Source organism: Vicia villosa, linkage group LG5 (assembly GCF_029867415.1).
Source record: "Vicia villosa cultivar HV-30 ecotype Madison, WI linkage group LG5, Vvil1.0, whole genome shotgun sequence".
Classification (NCBI taxonomy): Eukaryota; Viridiplantae; Streptophyta; class Magnoliopsida; order Fabales; family Fabaceae; genus Vicia; species Vicia villosa.
In genome coordinates, this window is record NC_081184.1 from 169,381,670 (window position 1) to 169,402,685 (window position 21,016).

Genomic DNA, 21,016 nt, shown 5'->3' on the forward strand with positions numbered 1-21,016 from the left:
ATCTATATTAATTTAATGCTATAACTTTTTTAAACTTCTTTAATCTGAAATAAAAGTCATGTAGATTGACTAATAATTCAACGGTCTAACCAATACTCAATGATAGTGGATTATTCGGCTTCATATCGATATGGACGATCTGACTTCTAATGTGGATCAAAAGGTCAGCAGCATAGTTGACAACGGTAGGTGGGATTTTTGGAAATCTTGCACTCCCATTCCTTCCTCTATTCAGTCGTGAATTCTCTCTTTTCATATTCCTTTTGACCTCCGCCCGAATTCGAAAGTTTGGCTTTATTCTCAGAATGGGGAGTTATACGCTAAATCTCGTTATGATTTCAAGATGTCGATAGGTATCCGTAAGAATTGGTGGCATTGGATATGGTCTAAGTTTATTCTTCCCTCAAAGTCCTATTTTGTCTGGAAGCTTCTCCAAAACAAGGTGCCCACATATGAGCAATGGAAACGCTGTAACTTTGCTTTTTTTCGTCTCGGTGTGATCTTTGTAAAGAGGCTGAAGAAACATTACTGCATTTTGTTTTTTTTATTGTAAAGCTACTTCTCAACTTTGGCATTGGTTAGGTGAAAAGTTGATGTGTCAAAGCCCCATTCTTGGCTGGTTAGATGTTGAAAATTTATTTAATAAAAGTGATTCGGGCCAATGCAAGATCACCATCTTTGTTGCAGTTACTTTTGTTCTCAACCCCATTTGGACCGCCCATAACAAGGTCAAGTTTCATAACATTTATTTTAGTGTTACTTCTTCCACTTCTTCTTTTATGGAGGTTGTTGCTCTTGCTGCTAGTTTCGCAGATGCTTCTTTTTTGGACATGCAGGATTTTGAGATCCTTAAGGGCTTGCGAGTTTATATTTATCCCCCAAAGCCCCTAATATTTTTGAGGTCATCTGGAAACCTCCTCTTAGCAATTGGACTAAAATTAATTGTGATGGTGTTGTTGTCTCTTCCTCTGGTCTTTCAGTTTGTGGAGGAATTGTAAGAAATATTAATGGAGGCTTTATGGGAGCTTTTGTTGTTGGTTTGGGTATGTTTAATTTCCTCATTTCCGAACCCTCCGGTGTAATCTTTGCAATTGAGTTCGATCATGAGAAAAATTGGCATGATATTTGCCTGAAAACTGATTCAATGGCGGTGGCTAGGGGTGTTCAAAACTGAACCGGCCCAATAGAAAACTGCTAACTAAACCAAACCGAACCGAAACGGCAAATAACTCTATTTGGTTCGGATGTGTTTGAGTTATTTTTTAATAAAATCGCGCGGTTCGGTTTGCGGTTTGAATTTTAAAAACCAAACTAAATCAAATTAAACCGCATTACGTTACAATCCAAACTTCGCTTAACCCATTTTCAACCAAAACTCAAATCTATTATGCCTTAGACTTACAATTACGTTTTTAATACACCTATTTATCTCTAATCTCATCTCTTTTACTCTTTCTTTTTCATCTTCTCTAATATTTTTTCTCATATATTTTTTCTACTTCATTATAATATTTTTTATATTGTTTTATTTTACTATTTTATGTTTTTATTTCATTTTTCTCTAATCTTATTTTTGTATGTCAAATGGAAAGTTATTGTCAATTATGATAAATTTTGTTGTAATTTGATAACACATAAATGGCTAAATACAAAGCTATGTTGTCATTTATGTGTATGCATGACTCAATAATTTTTTTGTAAAAAATTGAACCAACTCAAACCGCTTTGGTTTTATTTCTAAAAGTCAACTGAACCAAACCGATCCGCACACTTTTTCTCTTGTGGTTTGGATGATTGTTTGCGTCAAAACCGCACCGCGAACACCCCTAGCGGTGGTAAATGCGTTTAAGTCCCCTTTTTTGGCTCCTTGGATATTAAATATAGATAGGTGATTTGTATAAACTTAGTCACTAATTAAAATTTTATGGTCTCTTATATTCTTAGGAGGCTAACAATTGTGCAGATGCGCTTGCAAACATAAGTCGTGGTCTTACTGATTCTTCTTACTTTGATTTTATCCCTGCTTATTTAAGGACGGATTTTGTAAAGAATAGGTTAAATTTGTAATTCTTTAGGTTCTTTTCATCATGATAGGTTCTTGGTTGATGTCCCCCTATATTTTTTTTTTCAATTTTCATTTAAAAAAAAAACTCGATGAATCAATGTTTTAATCAAGTTGATCATCGGTTTGACATCAAAGTTATTGACATGATTACACTAAATTAAAAACAAATTTATTATGTATTTTATAAAATTTTACTTTTATATCTCTAAGAAGTTATTTTAAATCATTCATTATAAACTAATAAAAAATAAGTAACTAAAATATTTATTATTTAAAATTTTAACCTAATAAAAACGATATGTTTGTCATAAGAAATTACTATGAGAAGTTAATGAAAATAGCATTTTATAGTAAATATATTTATGATATTTTAACATTTGAAAAAAAATTGTTCAAAAAGATGAAATTTTTACAATGGTTTTATATGAAAAAGATATTTAAACTAATTTATAATTATACTTTTTTTCTTAAAATTTATTTAATTTTAAAAAATATATTAACATAATAAAAATTATTTTTAAAATAAAAATTTTAAAATTGGTTCTGAATTTAAAGGAAAACTAAAACCTTTTTATATTTTGACTAATTAAATGATTTTAATTGTCATTTTACAACTGTATTTAAATATGAGAATAAAGTGTAAAATTATTTTATATTGCCAATCAATCACAACCATGTTAAGTGCTAAATCATATTATTATTTTTAAATAAATTATATAATATGATAAAATGATATTTATTGAATGACTGTGTAAAATTATTTTATATTCGCTATCTTTTAACTCTATAAATATTTAAATAATTTCAATTGTCATTCTCAAACTTTATTTAGATATGAACAATATATTTTGATGTTAAAAGGCTAAACTAATACTCCTATACTTGATGGATAAATAAAATATAATTGAATTAACATAAATTACATTGCTAATTTTTAGAGAATAAGTTTTCCAACCACCAAAAAATAATTCACCTAAATGTGTACTCTTTTTCGACAAACCTAAATAAGTACTAAAATACAAAACCATGGGTCTTTTTTCTTTGCTTCGCACCCTACAACTAAATAATGGGGTCATAAAGTTTTGACAAATCGATACCAACTTATGGACACTTAATAAATGAAATTTCTGTGCCAATTAAACTAAAATCATATGAACCATGAATTTTTTTGTTAAATTTATATTATTATTAAAATAATTATATTAATTTAAATTTTACTAATCATATTAACAATTTGTAGCATTAATAGCATAAGTTGTAATAGATTTCAATTCAACAGTAAACTTATAATACAAATATTGATAAATAAATTAAACATTATCAATTTATAAATATTAACAATTAATTTATATTAATATATAAATTTAAATACATGATATCATTAGATAACTAAATCTATATTTATTATTTTTATTTACTTAATGCAATTAGTACATATCAATTGAAATACTTCACTTATTTTTAATAAAAAAACTTATTGAAAGTGTTATATATTAAATGTAATTAAGTACTAACATTTATTATAACTCTTTGAAGAATTAGTCTGCAATAAAAAATATATTTTTTATACTTAAAAAATATATTATTTTCTCTGTATCATTTTCCTTTTAAAAAATATAATTTTTATACTTAAAAAATATAATAATAAAAAGTGTAACCAAAATTTGAGTAGACATTATTTATTTCTTTTTTTTTTAGAAGACACCATTTAATTATGATAACCACACCATGTTATATTCTTAATCTTCTTATAATTTTTTATTCATAGCTCCCATTTTACAAATATTATGACACATACAAGTGGACCTCACTAATATTAATGTGATGAATGGTAGATGAAAATAGATATTCAATAATATATTCTATTATTTTCAGAGAGTCCTAAAATAAATATATAAATGAATTATTATATTTGATGTCTGTTTTTTTTTATAGTATCAGCTGTGAGATTTTTATTGTTTTACATAAATATGTTCGGTTATTATTAGAAAATTGTTGCAATACTTATTCTAAGATGCTTACATTTAAAACTAAAATTTTCTTATTTTGGTCTCTTTTAAGATATAAGCACTTCTGGGTAGTAACTGGTGTAGGCTGCAACTATTGTTTTCACAAAGCTGATCTGAATCTAAATTGTGTGATAATTGAATCCTCAATTTGTGTGCCACTCATGAGTATTTTTTTTATCAATAATAATATATAAATATCTATATTTTCTTACACTTAGTGTAATATTTAATCAATCATGTTTAAAAATATAATTAATTCAGTTAAATAAATTGTGACTAATTTAAATACACTTTTTGATTTATTTTATTGCATTAGTTGTTAGTAACATTTAATAACCTTGGTTCTTACGTTGACCTTGGAAATTAAACAACCATTCAAATCATACTACAATACCATCATGAACTCAAGTTTTCAACGTCAATTCAATCCATTACCATAAATTTTCTGACCATTTCATTATCCAAAATTTTATTTTAAGTTTTTCGTTACTACTAAGTTCAGAAATTCTATGCTTATATGGATACACATGTCGAGACATGTTACCAGATGTTGGAATTCTGTATGCAAGCATTCTGAATCAGATCAACACCATGCTAGTTGTTTGTATAATGTTAACATAGCTTCACATTTTTTAAAAATTGAGATTATGGTAAAAATTGAGATTAAAGATTAGGGTAAAAGTAGTAGTTCAGTTGACTCGAAAGAATTGAATTAAGAGTTAAGTAATGTCGAAGGATTAGGTTTTATTTGGAAATATGGACGGGAGGAGAGAAGATAATTTTTTTTAAATGATAAATTGAAAATAATTGAAAGATTTTGATTGGAAAATTTTGGAAATTTTGATTTTAGAATAGTAACACAAAATTCTTTAAATTTAAAGGATTCAAAACTTGTATTAAAGAAGAATTTTGAAAAACTTACATAAATTCTTACACTATACTTTGTGTTGTTATAATATTTTAAAAATTAAAAATATAATAATAGTAAACATTCATCTATCATTCTAAACAAAAAATACAATTTCAAAAAATATTGAAGATTTCAATTTTTTTAAAATAACCATAATATTTAAAAAAAAAAATCCTCAAATAACCATCTTATCAAATATATTATCAAAGTAACCATTTTTCAAATAAAAAAATTTGACCTGTAGAGGAGATGCCGCGCCACTATGCATGGCGCATGATTTGTAATTTATACTGAGGCGCCATAGAAGATGGCACATGCACCTATGTCATGCCACTAAGCATGATGCATGCACTATAGCATTAGAAGCATGTGTCATGCATGTTGATTGCCTACCTACTCAATGATGAGCAACAACGTGCCCGAAGCTGCTTAAAGGCGATTCAGAAGTGTCAGAGGAATTTTTATCTAGGGAATTTCGATGACAGAAAGCACCTTCATACGGTTCAGTGGAGCAAGATAACTAAACTAAAGAATAGGAAGTGTCTTGGGTTGAGACAACTTCATAAAATGAGCATTGCTTGCCTTGCTAAATTAGGTTGAAATTTCATCAAGAATATGTTAAGTGTCAAAATGCAGTTATTTTGTGTTTGTAAATAGTGGCACTTATCGATACTTTTTGTTAATACCGTTTGAATAATTCCCCGTTTTTGTGTATATTTGTATCGTTTGTGTTTTGTTACGTTTTCGTGTAAATGTATATCGTTTGATAGTTTTGTTGTCTTTTTGTAGGTATTTATGTGTGTTCGAAGCTTTGAGGAATAAAGTGTCGAAGACACGGCGGCGAACACGCGATTTTACCAATTCATCGGCGGACAAGGCTCAAAATAAGGATGATCAAATTCATCAATTTGGTTGCAATTTGTTCATTGTTAGATAGAGCATGGAATAAGCTTTCCAACGCTTCGAACCGGGCGCAAATCGGAGTTACGGTTCTCAAGATATGACCAAAACAAGATTTGTTATTCTGTTGAGCGCGCTAAGCGGGCTTGACCGCGCTAAGCGGGGTCTGGAAGCATTTTTTACCCGTTTGGCAGAGAGTTGGGCGCTTAGCGCGGGTTTTTGGCGCTAAGCGCGGGTTTTTGGCGCTAAGCGCGGTCTGGCGGCTTAAGAACAATAAAAAACAGCCCGCTTAGCGCGGTGGGCGCGCTTAGCGCGGTCTGCGACTTTCAAACTTGTATATATGTTGTAGAAACACTTTTTTAGGGTTTTTTATCATCCATTTCCCCCATGGAGTGGCTCTGGTCCAATTTTGATAGTTTAGAGGCTTAGGAAACACCATTGGATGCGACGTCATGTGGATTGATCATGAATCTGTCTCGATTTCATTGTACCGGTGAGATCTTTTCGGTTCATCTTCTCTCTTCCCTTTGTTTCATTCCAATGGTGGGTGTTGTATGTATGTTTCTACTCTTATTGTATGTATATTTGTGGATCTTGGGATTGTTTATATATTCGCTTTACAAATCATCATTGTTGTTGTTCTTGATCTTTTTGCTTAAATGCTCTGGATTTGTGTTGTTGCAGACATGGACACCATAGATCTTGATTAGGAATGATAACTGTTAGTTTCTGGGTTGCAGACATGGATTTAGGACTAACAATCATAGTGGGTATCGAGTCTAATGCCTCCGTGTTGTTTGTGTCGGTGGAGAAATCGCTGATGTGAATAGTACGGTTGAGCTTTCGTCGGTGTTGCAGACATGGACACCGATGTGGCATCTCGAGTGATGCCCGGTGATGTTGATGCGTATTGTGAGTGTCGAGCGATAGATCTTCAGATTTAAGTATTCGACGGGTAGAACGAAATGCAATTCCATAACTATTTCTCTTAGACTATTGAGATTGTTTATCTGCTTTTATTTACTTTTCCCGCATTTACCTTTCCGCACCCAATCATGAAACTTAGAACGCGAGATAGTCGAACGGCAGTTCTTCTCACCAATCTCTGTGGACACGATAAATCCCGGATAAATATTTCCAAATCTTTTGTTGCTTGCCGCTTTACCGCTCCAGCAAAATGGCGCCGTTGCCGGGGATTGGTTTTGAGATTAATCGCATTGCGATGGTTTTGTGTTTTAAGTTTCGTAAATATGTGTATATCGTATATTTTGTGCATAGATGTATACTTGTATAGTTATACTTGTTTCGTTTTGTTTGGTGAACTTACTAAACAAGTTGAACTCGGATTAGCTCTTAAATTACATATCTTCAATTTTCAACTTGTTTAGTCAATTTCACCATTCCTTGTATATTGGTGTTTTTACACATACTTGTATAAACTTTTGCTTTTGATTCGTTTGTTAAGTGTTTGGGCAGGATGTTTCCTTTAGGTTGCGTTTGAGGCGAAAGCATTGGCGTACCGCGAGGAAGTTTCTTACCATTCGCGAAACAATAAAAGGCGTCGAGCTAACGACGTAAAACGAGCGCTTTTTGGGAGGCACCCCAACGGTTTTATTTTTCTGTTTTTCTGTAAATGAGATGTATAGTTGTTAAGTGGAGGCACACTAGAATTTTTGTTTTGTTGCCCTGGTTTTTGTCTTTCTGGTGTAGCGCGCTTAGCGCGCTAGACCGCACTTAGCGCGGTCTGTAGCTTTTGGCTAATGAATTCTTTTTAATGATTCATTTGCCTCACCCTTTTTCCCACTTACACCAAGGCTTTATAGTATGTATTTTATAGTTATAATTTTAATTCTTTTGTTGTTGTTTAGACTCAAATTTTGGCTCGATTACTTGAAGTCGCATTTGGTAATTCTCCAATTTTGATTGATTCAACATGCCAATTGTGCGGTAATGATTGTCCGAATTTGTACATAGCAAGGTACTCGTTTATCGCTTTCTATAGCATAACATGATTAGGAGACTTTTCCTTTGTACAATTTTCATATTACTCATTCTTTTTGCATAACTTGCTCATTACTTGAATCACAATTAGTTTACCCTTTTTACCATAAATGTGAGGTGGCTTTCCATTGTGTATATATGTGAGTGACCGACATTTCTTATTTTAACTGGATATTATTATGTTTAATCTTTCGTCTGTATTGATTTTGTGAATGCACGAAAGTGATCAAGGCACTTGTTTGATTTTGAGCGCAACTACCATAAGCCAAATGTCATTTTACCTTGTGAGTGTGTGACCATTAGTACCCCCTTTGAGCCTTTTTGTCATTGTCCATTTTGTTTTTGAACTTGAGACATAGTTCACCCTTTTTGATGGATTTTGATTATCTTTGTTTTCTTGACCTATAATTATGATGTTTAGATGGATTTTTACCTTGCCTTAGAAAGTAGGGAGTATTCACTTTATGTTATGGTTGAATTCAAGTTGGGGAGAAGGTGTTTGCCTCTTTATGATGTGATTGATATGAGGTCGTGGAAAGAAAAGATAAAGATAAAAAAATGTGAGAAAGTAAGAAAAGAAAAAGAAAGAAAAAAGAGAAAAGTTTGAAAAAGAAAAGAACAAAAAGAGTTTGGAATAAGAGTGTGCTAATAAGTATTATGTTTTGGTTTGACAATTTGTGATAAATAAGAAGTTTGATTGAAATTATATTGTTTGAAACTTTGTGGAAGTAATTACTCCCTTAGGTTTAGGCAAGTTTTTTGTTTCGATTAGCTTTAGGACTTATCACTTGTTTGTTAACCGAGCCACATTACAACCTTGAAAGCCCTTGTGATTCGTGCCGTTGCGTTTTCGATACTATTTTTGGATGAATGCATAATTTTGTCTATTGTTTGCAAGATTGTCGGGTGTGTGTCAAAGTCCTCACCTTTCGGTGTTTTTCATCTACCGATGAGTTTTTGCTAGGCGTGATTCATTATTGAGCTTGTTTTTGTTTAGAATGTTTTGTATGATTATTGTACTTACGATTGGTTTCATTTTTATGCGTCGTTGTAGGATTGTGGTAAGTTTTTACTTTGTTTGTACGTTTTTGGTTTGAACTGTGCAATTGTTTCGTTTTCTAAACTGTGTTGATTCTTGATTCTTTGGATTTTTACTTTTGATTCTTTGAGTGTTTGGCCTTGTTTGAGGACAAACAAATTCAAGTTGGGGAGAGTTGTTAAGTGCCAAAATGCAGTTATTTTGTGTTTGTAAATAGTGGCACTTATCGATACTTTTTGTTAATACCGTTTGAATAATTCCCCGTTTTTGTGTATATTTGTATCGTTTGTGTTTTGTTACGTTTTCGTGTAAATGTATATCGTTTGATAGTTTTGTTGTCTTTTTGTAGGTATTTATGTGTGTTCGAAGCTTTGAGGAATAAAGTGTCGAAGACACGGCGGCGAACACGCGATTTTACCAATTCATCGGCGGACAAGGCTCAAAATAAGGATGATCAAATTCATCAATTTGGTTGCAATTTGTTCATTGTTAGATAGAGCATGGAATAAGCTTTCCAACGCTTCGAACCGGGCGCAAATCGGAGTTACGGTTCTCAAGATATGACCAAAACAAGATTTGTTGTTCTGTTGAGCGCGCTAAGCGGGCTTGACCGCGCTAAGCGGGGTCTGGAAGCATTTTTTACCCGTTTGGCAGAGAGTTGGGCGCTTAGCGCGGGTTTTTGGCGCTAAGCGCGGTCTGGCGGCTTAAGAACAATAAAAAACAGCCCGCTTAGCGCGGTGGGCGCGCTTAGCGCGGTCTGCGACTTTCAAACTTGTATATATGTTGTAGAAACACTTTTTTAGGGTTTTTTATCATCCATTTCCCCCATGGAGTGGCTCTGGTCCAATTTTGATAGTTTAGAGGCTTAGGAAACACCATTGGATGCGACGTCATGTGGATTGATCATGAATCTGTCTCGATTTCATTGTACCGGTGAGATCTTTTCGGTTCATCTTCTCTCTTCCCTTTGTTTCATTCCAATGGTGGGTGTTGTATGTATGTTTCTACTCTTATTGTATGTATATTTATGGATCTTGGGATTGTTTATATATTCGCTTTACGAATCATCATTGTTGTTGTTCTTGATCTTTTTGCTTAAATGCTCTGGATTTGTGTTGTTGCAGACATGGACACCATAGATCTTGATTAGGAATGATAACTGTTAGTTTCTGGGTTGCAGACATGGATTTAGGACTAACAATCATAGTGGGTATCGAGTCTAATGCCTCCGTGTTGTTTGTGTCGGTGGAGAAATCGCTGATGTGAATAGTACGGTTGAGCTTTCGTCGGTGTTGCAGACATGGACACCGATGTGGCATCTCGAGTGATGCCCGGTGATGTTGATGCGTATTGTGAGTGTCGAGCGATAGATCTTCAGATTTAAGTATTCGACGGGTAGAACGAAATGCAATTCCATAACTATTTCTCTTAGACTATTGAGATTGTTTATCTGCTTTTATTTACTTTTCCCGCATTTACCTTTCCGCACCCAATCATGAAACTTAGAACGCGAGATAGTCGAACGGCAGTTCTTCTCACCAATCTCTGTGGACACGATAAATCCCGGATAAATATTTCCAAATCTTTTGTTGCTTGCCGCTTTACCGCTCCAGCAGAATACTAATACCTTGTGGTGCAAGGTTCTCAGAGGGAAGTATGACAGAAATAACACTGAAAGGAATAGTCTCAAGACTAAACCTCGGGACTCGCGCTTTTGGAAGGCGCTTATGCATGCTTGGAATGCAATTGATAATAAAATCCTCTAGTGTGTTAAGAATGGAGAGTTTATTCATGTTTGGACGAACTGTTGGATTTCAGAATTGTTAGAACAAGATTTGGTTATGTAATATATCTCTGAGTTTTGATGATAACAATGAATATGCTTGTATCAACAATTTGGTACTCTAACGTTTGTTATTTTTTATAATTTAACAAACAGGTTCTAATCTAATTCAAGGCGATGCCATATCATTAGAAGAATCCTTGTTACGTTTCTGTGCTGCATATGTTCTGTTGAACAGCAGCAAAACACTTAAGAAGACTCTAAAGTATGTGACTCTGATATGCTATCTGAAGAAACCAAATGCTGAAGATCTGAAGACAAAGTTTTTAAGGAATAGTCCAGACGCTGAAGACTTTTGTTTCTGAAGATAAAGGGTACTGGAGGCCAATTGCTAAAGACTCTGAAGACGGAGTTCTGAAGACTCTGAAGACGGAGTTCTGAAGACTCTGAAGACGGAGTTCTGAAGACTCTGAAGACGGAGTTCTGAAGACTCTGAAGACTTGAAGCTCTAAAGACCCAGACTTATTTTTTGTCTTCTAACTCATGCTCAGCAGAGCCTTTGAAGTCCAAGAAGAATAGAAGATAATGTTTACGTAGCACATAGTACATGGTACAAACAGAATGCTTCGCTCCACTACCATGAAAGGATGGACGCGTCGTACGACTTTGTCCCCCACTATGTTCAAGCTACCAACTTTCTGGAAGTTCCAGATTTTCCCTTCAACGAATATATTATTATATTTGGCTATAAATAAGCTTGAAGATTGGAGAGGAAAAGCTGCTAATTCACGATCATTCAAACCAAAAGAATGTTCATAAGCTTTTCATTTCTCTTAAGTCTAGAATCTGAATTTAAATTTTACTCCAACTTGTGTATAAGCATTTATTGTAAACAAATTTTCTTTCAAACTGTTGTTTGATATTCTCCTTAAGAGACCGGTTGGTCAAATTTCTTAAGAAGTCTAAGATTAGTGTGTCTTAGAGGTTTTATGTTAGTCACTTGCAGTTAGCTTGTGCATTGTAATAATCTTGAGATTATTGGACTGAGACCTTGTTGATAAGGCGAAATCACCTTGGCGGGTGGACTAGATTAGCTTGATATTTTTCAAGTGAACTAGTATAAACATACTTTGTTCTTTCTTTCTTGCATATTTATCTTTATTATCAAGAATCATTTTCTTTTTAAAGGGAAAAGTTTTGGTGTTAAAACCCAATTCAGACCCCCCCCCCCCTTTTCTAGTGTTTTTCACACCTTCAGGTATGAGTTAGACTTCAAGATTATTGTAATTTCAATCTGTCTGATCATGTGAATGACAGAGTGGTAGACCGGGTCGATGCTACAGGGAAGTGGGATTGGAATCTATTAAAAAGATGGTGCTCCCAAAAAATTGCTGTTATTCATCCGCCCAACAAAGAGGTTGGAGAAGATGAGTGTGTTTGGGGAGGTACCAATGAAGGCACTTTCTCAATTGCAACTGCTTACAACGACATTGCGAATTGTGGGCATTAACAGAGACAATATTGATTGGAATACAATTTGGAAGCTTCAAGTCCCCGAAAAAGTCAGAACTTTCACTTGGTTGGTTCACCATGATATTTAAAGATTAGGAATTTGCTTGCCCAAAGGCATTTTTGAAATGCTAAGTGTGAAGACCATGGGGGTTTCAATAAATGTTGCTTCATGCTCTAAGACACTACAAAATTGTGAAAACCATCTGGCATGGTATACTGCATCTCTCTAAGTGGGATCTCTTCTTCTCACTCAATACGCAAGATTAGTTAAAGTGAAACATGGAGCACAATAATCACAAGCGCTACGAGAACAATATGTCAGCTACTAAGGCCACTGCCTGTCATATTATGTTGCCTTGGCGCAACAAAAGACTGTTTGATAAGGAGTTTATCATGCCTCTGAATCTGGACAGGTACATTAAAGATGAAGTTACGCAGTACATGCGTAGCATGCTGCTGACTAGAAAAACTATGCTCAAACAGGAATGCATTATTCTTCTTACTTAGAAACCTCCTGATATTAGTTGGAAGACGCTGAGTTCTGATGGGGCTGTTTTGAGCAACCTTAGAGTTGACAGTGGGAGCCTAATAAGAGATCATATGGGTAAGTGGATTCCTGATTACATCAAAGGCATTGGAAGGTATATTCCTCTCACAGCCGAGCTTTGGGAAATCCTTGATGGGGTGAAGTTAGCTCTCGACAAAGGTATAAAGAAGTTGAACATCCAAACCGATTCTCGTGAATCTTATGATCGAATCACCAAGAACCTGGTAAACATAAGGACCGAGAATAAGTAACATTACCAGGAAAATCAGTCTTGCCCTGAGGCAGTTTGAAGATTATCAGGTTTACCATGTGTATCATGAAGAAAATACATGTGTTGACAAGCTAGCTAAGATAGATAGGAGTAACATAGGCTTGAGTATCTTAGATGTTTGTCCTTTGGAGATTTGCCACTTCGTTGTAGCCGATATGAGAGGTGACCTGATATCAAGATCTATTTATTGTTAGTCATTTTAGGTCTCGGCCAACCTTTCTCCCTAAAGAAAAATTAATAAAAAGTTATATGTAAATTATATGAATCAAATGAACATTACGATAAAAGAAAAACAATTCTACATAACGACGAAAATAAAGCAATGAAGTCACAAACACATAGTTTAAATGTACGTCTACCACTTATTTAAATAAAAAAGATATTTAAGATCAAGATGTATGATTTTATGTCAAAATAAATTTTAAATAACCTCTCTAATAAATAATGAAGAAGAGATGAGTTAATTAATTTTGAAGTTGTCTTTATATAAAAATAATATTAATTATTTTTATTATTGTTGTTGTTATTATAATATATTATTTTCTTTCTTTTGTTTTTAATTGTCATTTTTAAACTTTTTATATAATCAAGAAAGATAATAATTATTTTTTTTTTATACAATAATTATCTTTTTATCTACAATACTCTTAATTATTTATCACTTGAATTTGACTTTTTTTTTCTCTCTACAATAAATAATTAGAAATAATTTTGACAAAAGTGCAATTAATATTCCTTTATAAAAGTAAATTTTATAAGTGACAATTAAAAATAACAAAAAAATTATTCTAAAAATAACCCTTAAAAAAAGAATAGAGATGGAGTATAAGTTAAGGTATACTAGTTAAGTAGTTGTTGTAAATTAATTAGGTCAAATGCTTTCGTGTAACAAAGCAGTATCTTTATTTTTTATAATCAAGTTGTTGTCAAATCGTTAATATTATTTACAAATTCTAATTGCATGCAAAACCTTTCACTTTCACATTGAAATGATTAGAGAGCCCACTCTCTCATAAAAGAACAAAATATCAAGATAAAGCTTAATATTCAAAGTAACACCAAATATTAAACATAAACGTTTTTTTAATTAAAATTTAAATTTTTATCTATTTAGTTGTTGTGAAAGCATAACTCATTCAATTAAATTTAAACCTATTTTGGCCATTGCTTTTCAAGCTATACTTCCACTTTGCAAATGAAAAACAAGAATATTTTTTTAGAAAGAAAAAAATGTTAGAGCAACTTTGTCTCCCAATAACTTTCATAAAAGATATTTTACCTCAACCAAGTTATCTTATAAACCACAAGTGTAAAGTGTACTAGTACTAGTGTTTATAAAACAATTTGGGATATTATTATATAGTACATGCTTTATCTTGACAAGATGAGAATCTACTCCCATATTTGATTAACAATAATTGAGCCAATACTATGGTAATTCTTGAAAAACCTGTATGAAATAGATAAATTACTAATTATTTTATACAATTATTTTTGTTAACAATATAAAAATAAATTAAGAAAACTAAAACTATAACGAAAATAAATATATAAAATATAGTAATCAAAATTATATTAATATTTCATTAATATAAAAATAAATTAAGAGAATTAAAAATATAATGAAAATAAAATAACATAAAATATAATAATTCATTAATATTATAAAACAACTTATAATAGTGAAGGTGATTAAGTTAAGTATGTGATTAAGATAGATATATTATTTTCTATTAACTCAATTTAGTTAATAATTATGCGAAGATATTTGATTACGAAAACACAAATTCAATTTCATTACATTTCACGTTGTTCAAAAAATTTTCATTTATTTATATTGAAAATGATTAAGGTAAGTATTTTTTTTTATTTAATTTAATTGATAGTTGTATAAAAACATCTGATTATAAAAATACGAATTCAATTTCATAATTTTTAATTTATTTATTTTTAATAGATATTTCAACCACAAAATTTTCGATGAATGAAAAAATTAATAAAAAATTCCCTACTATACTCATTCAGTCAAATTCTTAGGTAAAATGACACATGTATTAATATGTATTAATGAGGCTAGCTTCCAAAAATATACGGTAGGGGACATTAATTGAAAAAATGTCCCTTAGCTGTAAAAAAATCAAAACACTAGTACAATAGAGAATCTGCTTTTAATCTTTATTTATGCTTGTCAATGAAAAGTACTAACAATAAATATAAAATAAAAAAACAAACATTTTCTACATGTATATTTCCATTTTATTTCCATTATTACATAAAAAACATAACATCAAATTAAACCAAAAGATCCAAAATTATATATTCCTGCATGCAGCAGCAACACATATTACACCAAACCCTAAACAATAAACAAGAGACAAGAAATGTATTTAGCCCTTGAAGTAAAAAATTGCAAAAGGACCCTCACAAGTTACACATAAAATTTAAAATAAAATAAAATAAAATATGTAACTCAGAAAAAGACAAAAAGAAGAGTAGAAAACAAAATTAAAACTAAAAACCATAGGGTAATTTGGTAATTAAAGATTAATGCTGCCACAATGAACCCTCAAAATCACAAAGAATCATACTTATACTTTCAGAGTTGTCTTGATGCATTGAAATCTGATCCCAACTGTGTGAATAATAAGGCCATCCATCAACCGGGTCGGAAAACACCATATTAACCGGGTCGGGTAATTCAAAACTCGTTCCCAATGCCGGTAGTTCCACAATCTCACCGAGTTCGTCTGGTGTTGACGGTTCTTCGGAAGAAGAAACCGCCAACGAAGACGACGACGAAGATTGCGACAGCGATGAGGATGAGGAAGATGAAGAAGAAGAGGATGTATGTGATTGAGATCTCGTTTGTTGATCAGGAACTTCCATGGCAGCGGCTTTCACGGCGGCGGCTTGGACATCCCGAGGAGATTTCGACTCAGGTCGAGGCATTGAATCCGCGAGTTCAGGGAAGTTGAGGATGGCTGAGTTTCCTTTGATAGCGAGAGCAGCCACGTCGTGAGCACGAGCCGCCATTTCCGCGGTGGCGAACGTGCCGAGCCAGATCCGATTCTTTTTCCGCGGCTCGCGGATTTCGGATACCCATTTTCCCCATGCACGCATCCGGACGCCTCTGTAAACCGGGTGGTTGCTGTTGGTACTATCTCTGGGCCGTTTGGACCGGTTTTGAACCGGTTCAGATAAACCGGGCTCCTCCGTAGAAGTAGTAGTAATAGTAGAGGCTATTTTCTCTGAGATAGGTTGAGGTAACTCTAACTCTCCCATTGCCTTATTTAAATTTCTTTTTATTTTGAGAATATAGTTTCTATTTCTAGCTACAAAACTCACTCACTAGCACTAACACTAACACTTCTCTATTATATTTTTGACTTAGGAATATTTGTTAATGTAGCAATGAAGTTAAGTTACTAGCTATATTCTCTAGGAAGGAAGAAAATGAAAAGATCTATAGTGTAAGTGTGTGAGGGAAGTAAAGAAGGTAGAGAAAGAGTGTGTGAGAAGAAGATGGGAAGAGATGGGTTAAGGGTTATAGAGAAAGAGAGGAGAAGGAATGGGGGTAGTTAGAGAAATGAAGGGAGGACGAAAGATATAAAAGAGGAACGTGGGGCTTATATGTGTTGTGACCCCCACACGAATGCCTTCCACAATATGCATAATTGCATACCATACTAGTACTAGTACATGCACATCTACTATCATCTATCAAATATTTATTCCATAACCCTACCTCCAATTAGAAAACAAAAACAAACTTATTTTATTTTTACACTTTAAGAACTTTATAAGTGTGTACGGACAATCTAAAAATATTTTATTCACTTTTTTTGGGTAGAAATATTGAATTTAATTCATGGATTATTAATGTAAATAGTAATATTTTTCATAGCAATTAATATTAAAGTTTAAATGAATTTTTTAAATTAATTATGTAAGTTATTGATATATAAAGCTTTTTATACTAATAATGTATTGAAATTAAAATATTTAATTAAATTTACTTTTTTTTTATAATAATTATCAAATTATTTATATAAAGGCTCAATAAGGAGAGACTCGTTTCTTGCTTCAAATCCCAATGATTACTTGATATAAGAGTATAAATACTTATACACACGTAAGATTCAAGATACACTGATTCTTTTCAAATTTCATATTATTTTTTTTAGGATTTATTTAATGACTTGTGTATTGGAGCGTTAACTTTCTCTGTCCACCCCTGTGTTCCAATGTACTGGAGACTTACAACATCACGTTAAGAGTTCAACATCGCAATTCACACATAATTCTGGTTTCAATCCGAAATAGTAGTATTGTCTATGGGAATTAATTATTGATTTCAGCGAAATTTCACGATCAGATCTCGTTTGACCCACCAAAGCAGTATCCTCCAATAGATAAGATAGATCCAGATTTTAACCTAACACGTTCCCTCGAACATCCTGATTTAATGTCATCGTGGGTTTTTATGGTCGATGAGATCAGGGAAGCATTATCGAGCCAAGAAGATATTCTCATGTTGAATTTTGCCTGATGCGTAATGTGAATAAAAAATGAGAAGACGATGAGACAATTTTGGCTTTGGAGATAAGGAGAAAGTAGATGGAGTCTCTAACGCTATGTTGTCGTTAATTATAACGGCCACCCTAGAAAACCATGCTGCATCATGCCTCCTAATCTACGACTGAAGGTATTCCAAAGTTTAGGTTTACGTATACAAGATTTAAAACCATGTGAAGACACGAGTCTTTTGTCATTCAACGATTCCACTGCTGAACCGCGCAGAGGAGTACATATGATAATTTCCCTTGAGGAAGAAGAAGACAAGAGAAGTATAAATGTACAATTCTTGGTAGTCCATGCAAAAGCATTTTCAACGACATCCTCATTAGGCCTTTCCTAGCAGCATTAGATGGTGTGGCTCCTTAATTCACTTGAAGATGAAATATCATAATGATGGTGGTAAGTTGATCACCATCTCTGTTGACATGCACAGAGCGCACCGTATCCATAAGGTGATACTCAAAAGACTTAGTGCCACTTTAACAATATCATAAAAAGCCCTTGGGTGAAAGTCCACATTACGGATCTTGATCTTTGGGAATATGAGGTAAATTCGAAAATTGAGTTGCATTCGCTGAACGACATCATGAAGAAGGTGTTAAGACAAATACTGGTCATGGAGGCCTCTTAGTCGAGGTAAGGGAAGGACTAGTCGGGGTAAAGGAAGGACTGGTCATGGAGGCCTCTTAGTCGGGGTAAGGGAAGGACTAGTCAGGTGCCTAAGGTCCAACACTGACTTTAATCGTTGTTTTACCACACAGGATGTCTAACATCGATCAAAGTGTAGCTTGCCACAAGTTGAACGTCAATCCTGAAGTTCAATATGTCTCCCAATGAAAGAGGCTTCAGTCGCCAAAGAAAGTTGAAGCGACAGTCAAGACCGTGCAAGGACTGTTAGATGCCAACTTCATATTCGAAGTAAGATACACCAGATACGGATCTCAAGTGGGCATACCCTAAAAATTCCTACCCACTGCTGAACATAGATAAGTTGATGGATGTTTGACCGAGTATAAACTTTTATCATTCATGGATGCGCGTTCTGGCTACAACCAAATACCCATGTACTAGTCACACAATAGAAAAACGACCTCCATGATCGAACAAACAAATTACCAATACAATGTGATGCCATTCGGGCTGGAAAACGCAAGAGCAACATACCAAAGAATGATGGACATGATCTTCAAGGAAGAAACAGGGGAGAGATCGACAACTAAAATCTACCCGACCGGCATCCTAACCGAGTTTTTTTTAGAGTTCGACAATATAACGAAGTTTAATTCGAAAAAGGGCACCTTCAAGATTAAAGCGGGAAAATTTCCAAGTGGTCATTGGCGACTTATTCATACACCTCACGAACAATTAAAATTACTTTAATTTATCTAACCTATCTATCCCAATTCTTGTCATTAAAAATGAGAAAAGGTTAGCATGAAAAGTATCATTACCCCTAATGATTTACTTGTAATGCAAGTAATCAATAGCTAAAGTTAGTTTTTTTATCTAAATTTTCGACCGACTAATTTAAGATGACCAATTTCACCATCTACTAGCGGGGCTTTGATTAAAGTCAGAACAAAATTTTGTATGGAGTGACTCAACACAAAAATTGTTAACACATAGCAGAATTCGAACCCGAAATTTTGAGAAGAGTATACTCTCAAGACCAAGTCTTCACCACTAGTCTAACCCTTGATGGTTTAGCTTAAAAAAATTAGTTAACCATAATTAATCTCTAACCACTACTAACTTGTATAAACTATAACTACTAATTAATTGACACATTTGAATTACAAACTAAGAGAGATATAATTAAATCTTTCTAAAACAAATCGCTTAATCAACATGAATTGACAAATAAAAAGTTTATTTATATATGCAATTATGTACATCTCTCAATATAAATATCTATAGAAATGATTTTAAAATTAAAAGGGAGAGAAAGAATTTATTACAGTTTACATTCTAACAATAATTTATTATAGGTGGGAACAATGCTTGGCCAGTGTCCGTACCTCTCGGCACGAGCTCTAGATTACTAGGGCCCATTTTCCCTAGGAACCAAAGTGCGAAAACACAAAAAAAATAATTTAGTATAGTTTAAGAGGGAGAGAAAATGATACTAGAATAGAAGAGAAGAGAAGGAAGGTAACAAGGGACAGTCACCCTAAATAGGTTGACCACAGCCAAAACCAGATATTATGTTCACACAGGCTGGTTGGACTGACGCCAATTACTATATTTTCTATCTTGACATGACACCAGCATTCATTCACCAGCTAATAATGCTTCACCACAGTGCCACCATTCCCTTTTTCCCTCTTTTACTTCTACGGACACATTCAGGAATACTATCATAATATCCTATACATATATCTAGCACATAAAATTTATATGCAACTCAGAATCAGATGACTCCAATTAATTAATTTTTCATCCTTTTTTAATACACTTGCTATGATCACATGCATTGCATAGTAGATTCCTAACTATAACTAAATATATGACATAATTAAATTACCTTCTTTTGTCATCTTGTACAGTCAAGCAGAAAGGGCATACTGTGTGAGTCATGTTCAAATTGTCACACTCAAAAATCTGACACTAAGGGATAAGGAACTAGTTTTCACTTTTCAGTGATCTCAAAACAAAAAGGTTTGGCGTTTGTATTTGTTTTCTTGTGCGCATTCAACTGTTCATGCACACTGAATCACTGAGGCTATTGGTTTTGTTTACCAATTTTTTTTGGGAAAATGAAAACCTTATGACACAACACAACATGAACAAAATCTATAATTTGTTGCTTTCATCGTTTACTAGATTTATGAGTTCAGGATAAATGTAGAATCTAAAGCTATAAAAGAATATTGGTCCCAGGCAGCATTAGGAAAATCACATATTCAACTAGTACATGTTTTTTTGGAGATAAAATCCAAATTTGGATATTTGGAAATTGGTATCTACTCTATGACAATAAAAATAATTCTAAGGTGGCGACATCAAATGAAAATTATTTAAGAGTATGTGCAAAATTATAATTATTTTATTATTTTTTATAATAAAACCAAAGCAAATATAAATTTAAAGTAAGGGAAAAGGGTGGAAAAGTATCTAATTGAGAGTTGAGAGGGTTGGTGACATTATTAATTAGCAAAATTATGGTCCTTTATCCTCTTTGGTTTTGGGAATCTTTTACTTAGAAACAATAAATACGTACGGTGTAAATGGAAATTCCACGCGTTTGATCTTAGCCTGTGTTTGGTATTTATGTTGAAAACGTAAAAACGCGGTACAAAATCACGGTAGCAGTGAAGCTATCTTTTATAGCTTTTACTTTTCACGGTACAATGCATATTAAACGCACGGTGGCGGCAAAAAGAAGCTGAACCAAACACATC

At 33.1% G+C, this 21,016-nt stretch overlaps 1 protein-coding gene across 1 annotated transcript; it reads right to left on the reverse strand.

The window, feature by feature from the left end:
* Nucleotides 1–15,277: 15,277 nt before the first annotated feature.
* LOC131608183 (ethylene-responsive transcription factor TINY-like) lies at nucleotides 15,278–16,750 on the reverse strand. The gene has a single exon (XM_058880108.1). It carries the CDS (start codon nucleotides 16,317–16,319, stop codon nucleotides 15,582–15,584), a length of 738 nt encoding a protein of 245 aa, XP_058736091.1. The 5' UTR covers nucleotides 16,320–16,750; the 3' UTR covers nucleotides 15,278–15,581.
* Nucleotides 16,751–21,016: the final 4,266 nt, after the last annotated feature.

Coding starts and splice junctions, on each gene's coding strand:
- LOC131608183 (XM_058880108.1), bottom strand. CDS start 16,319: ATGGGAGAGTTAGAGTTACCTCAACCTATCTCAGAGAAAATAGCCTCT.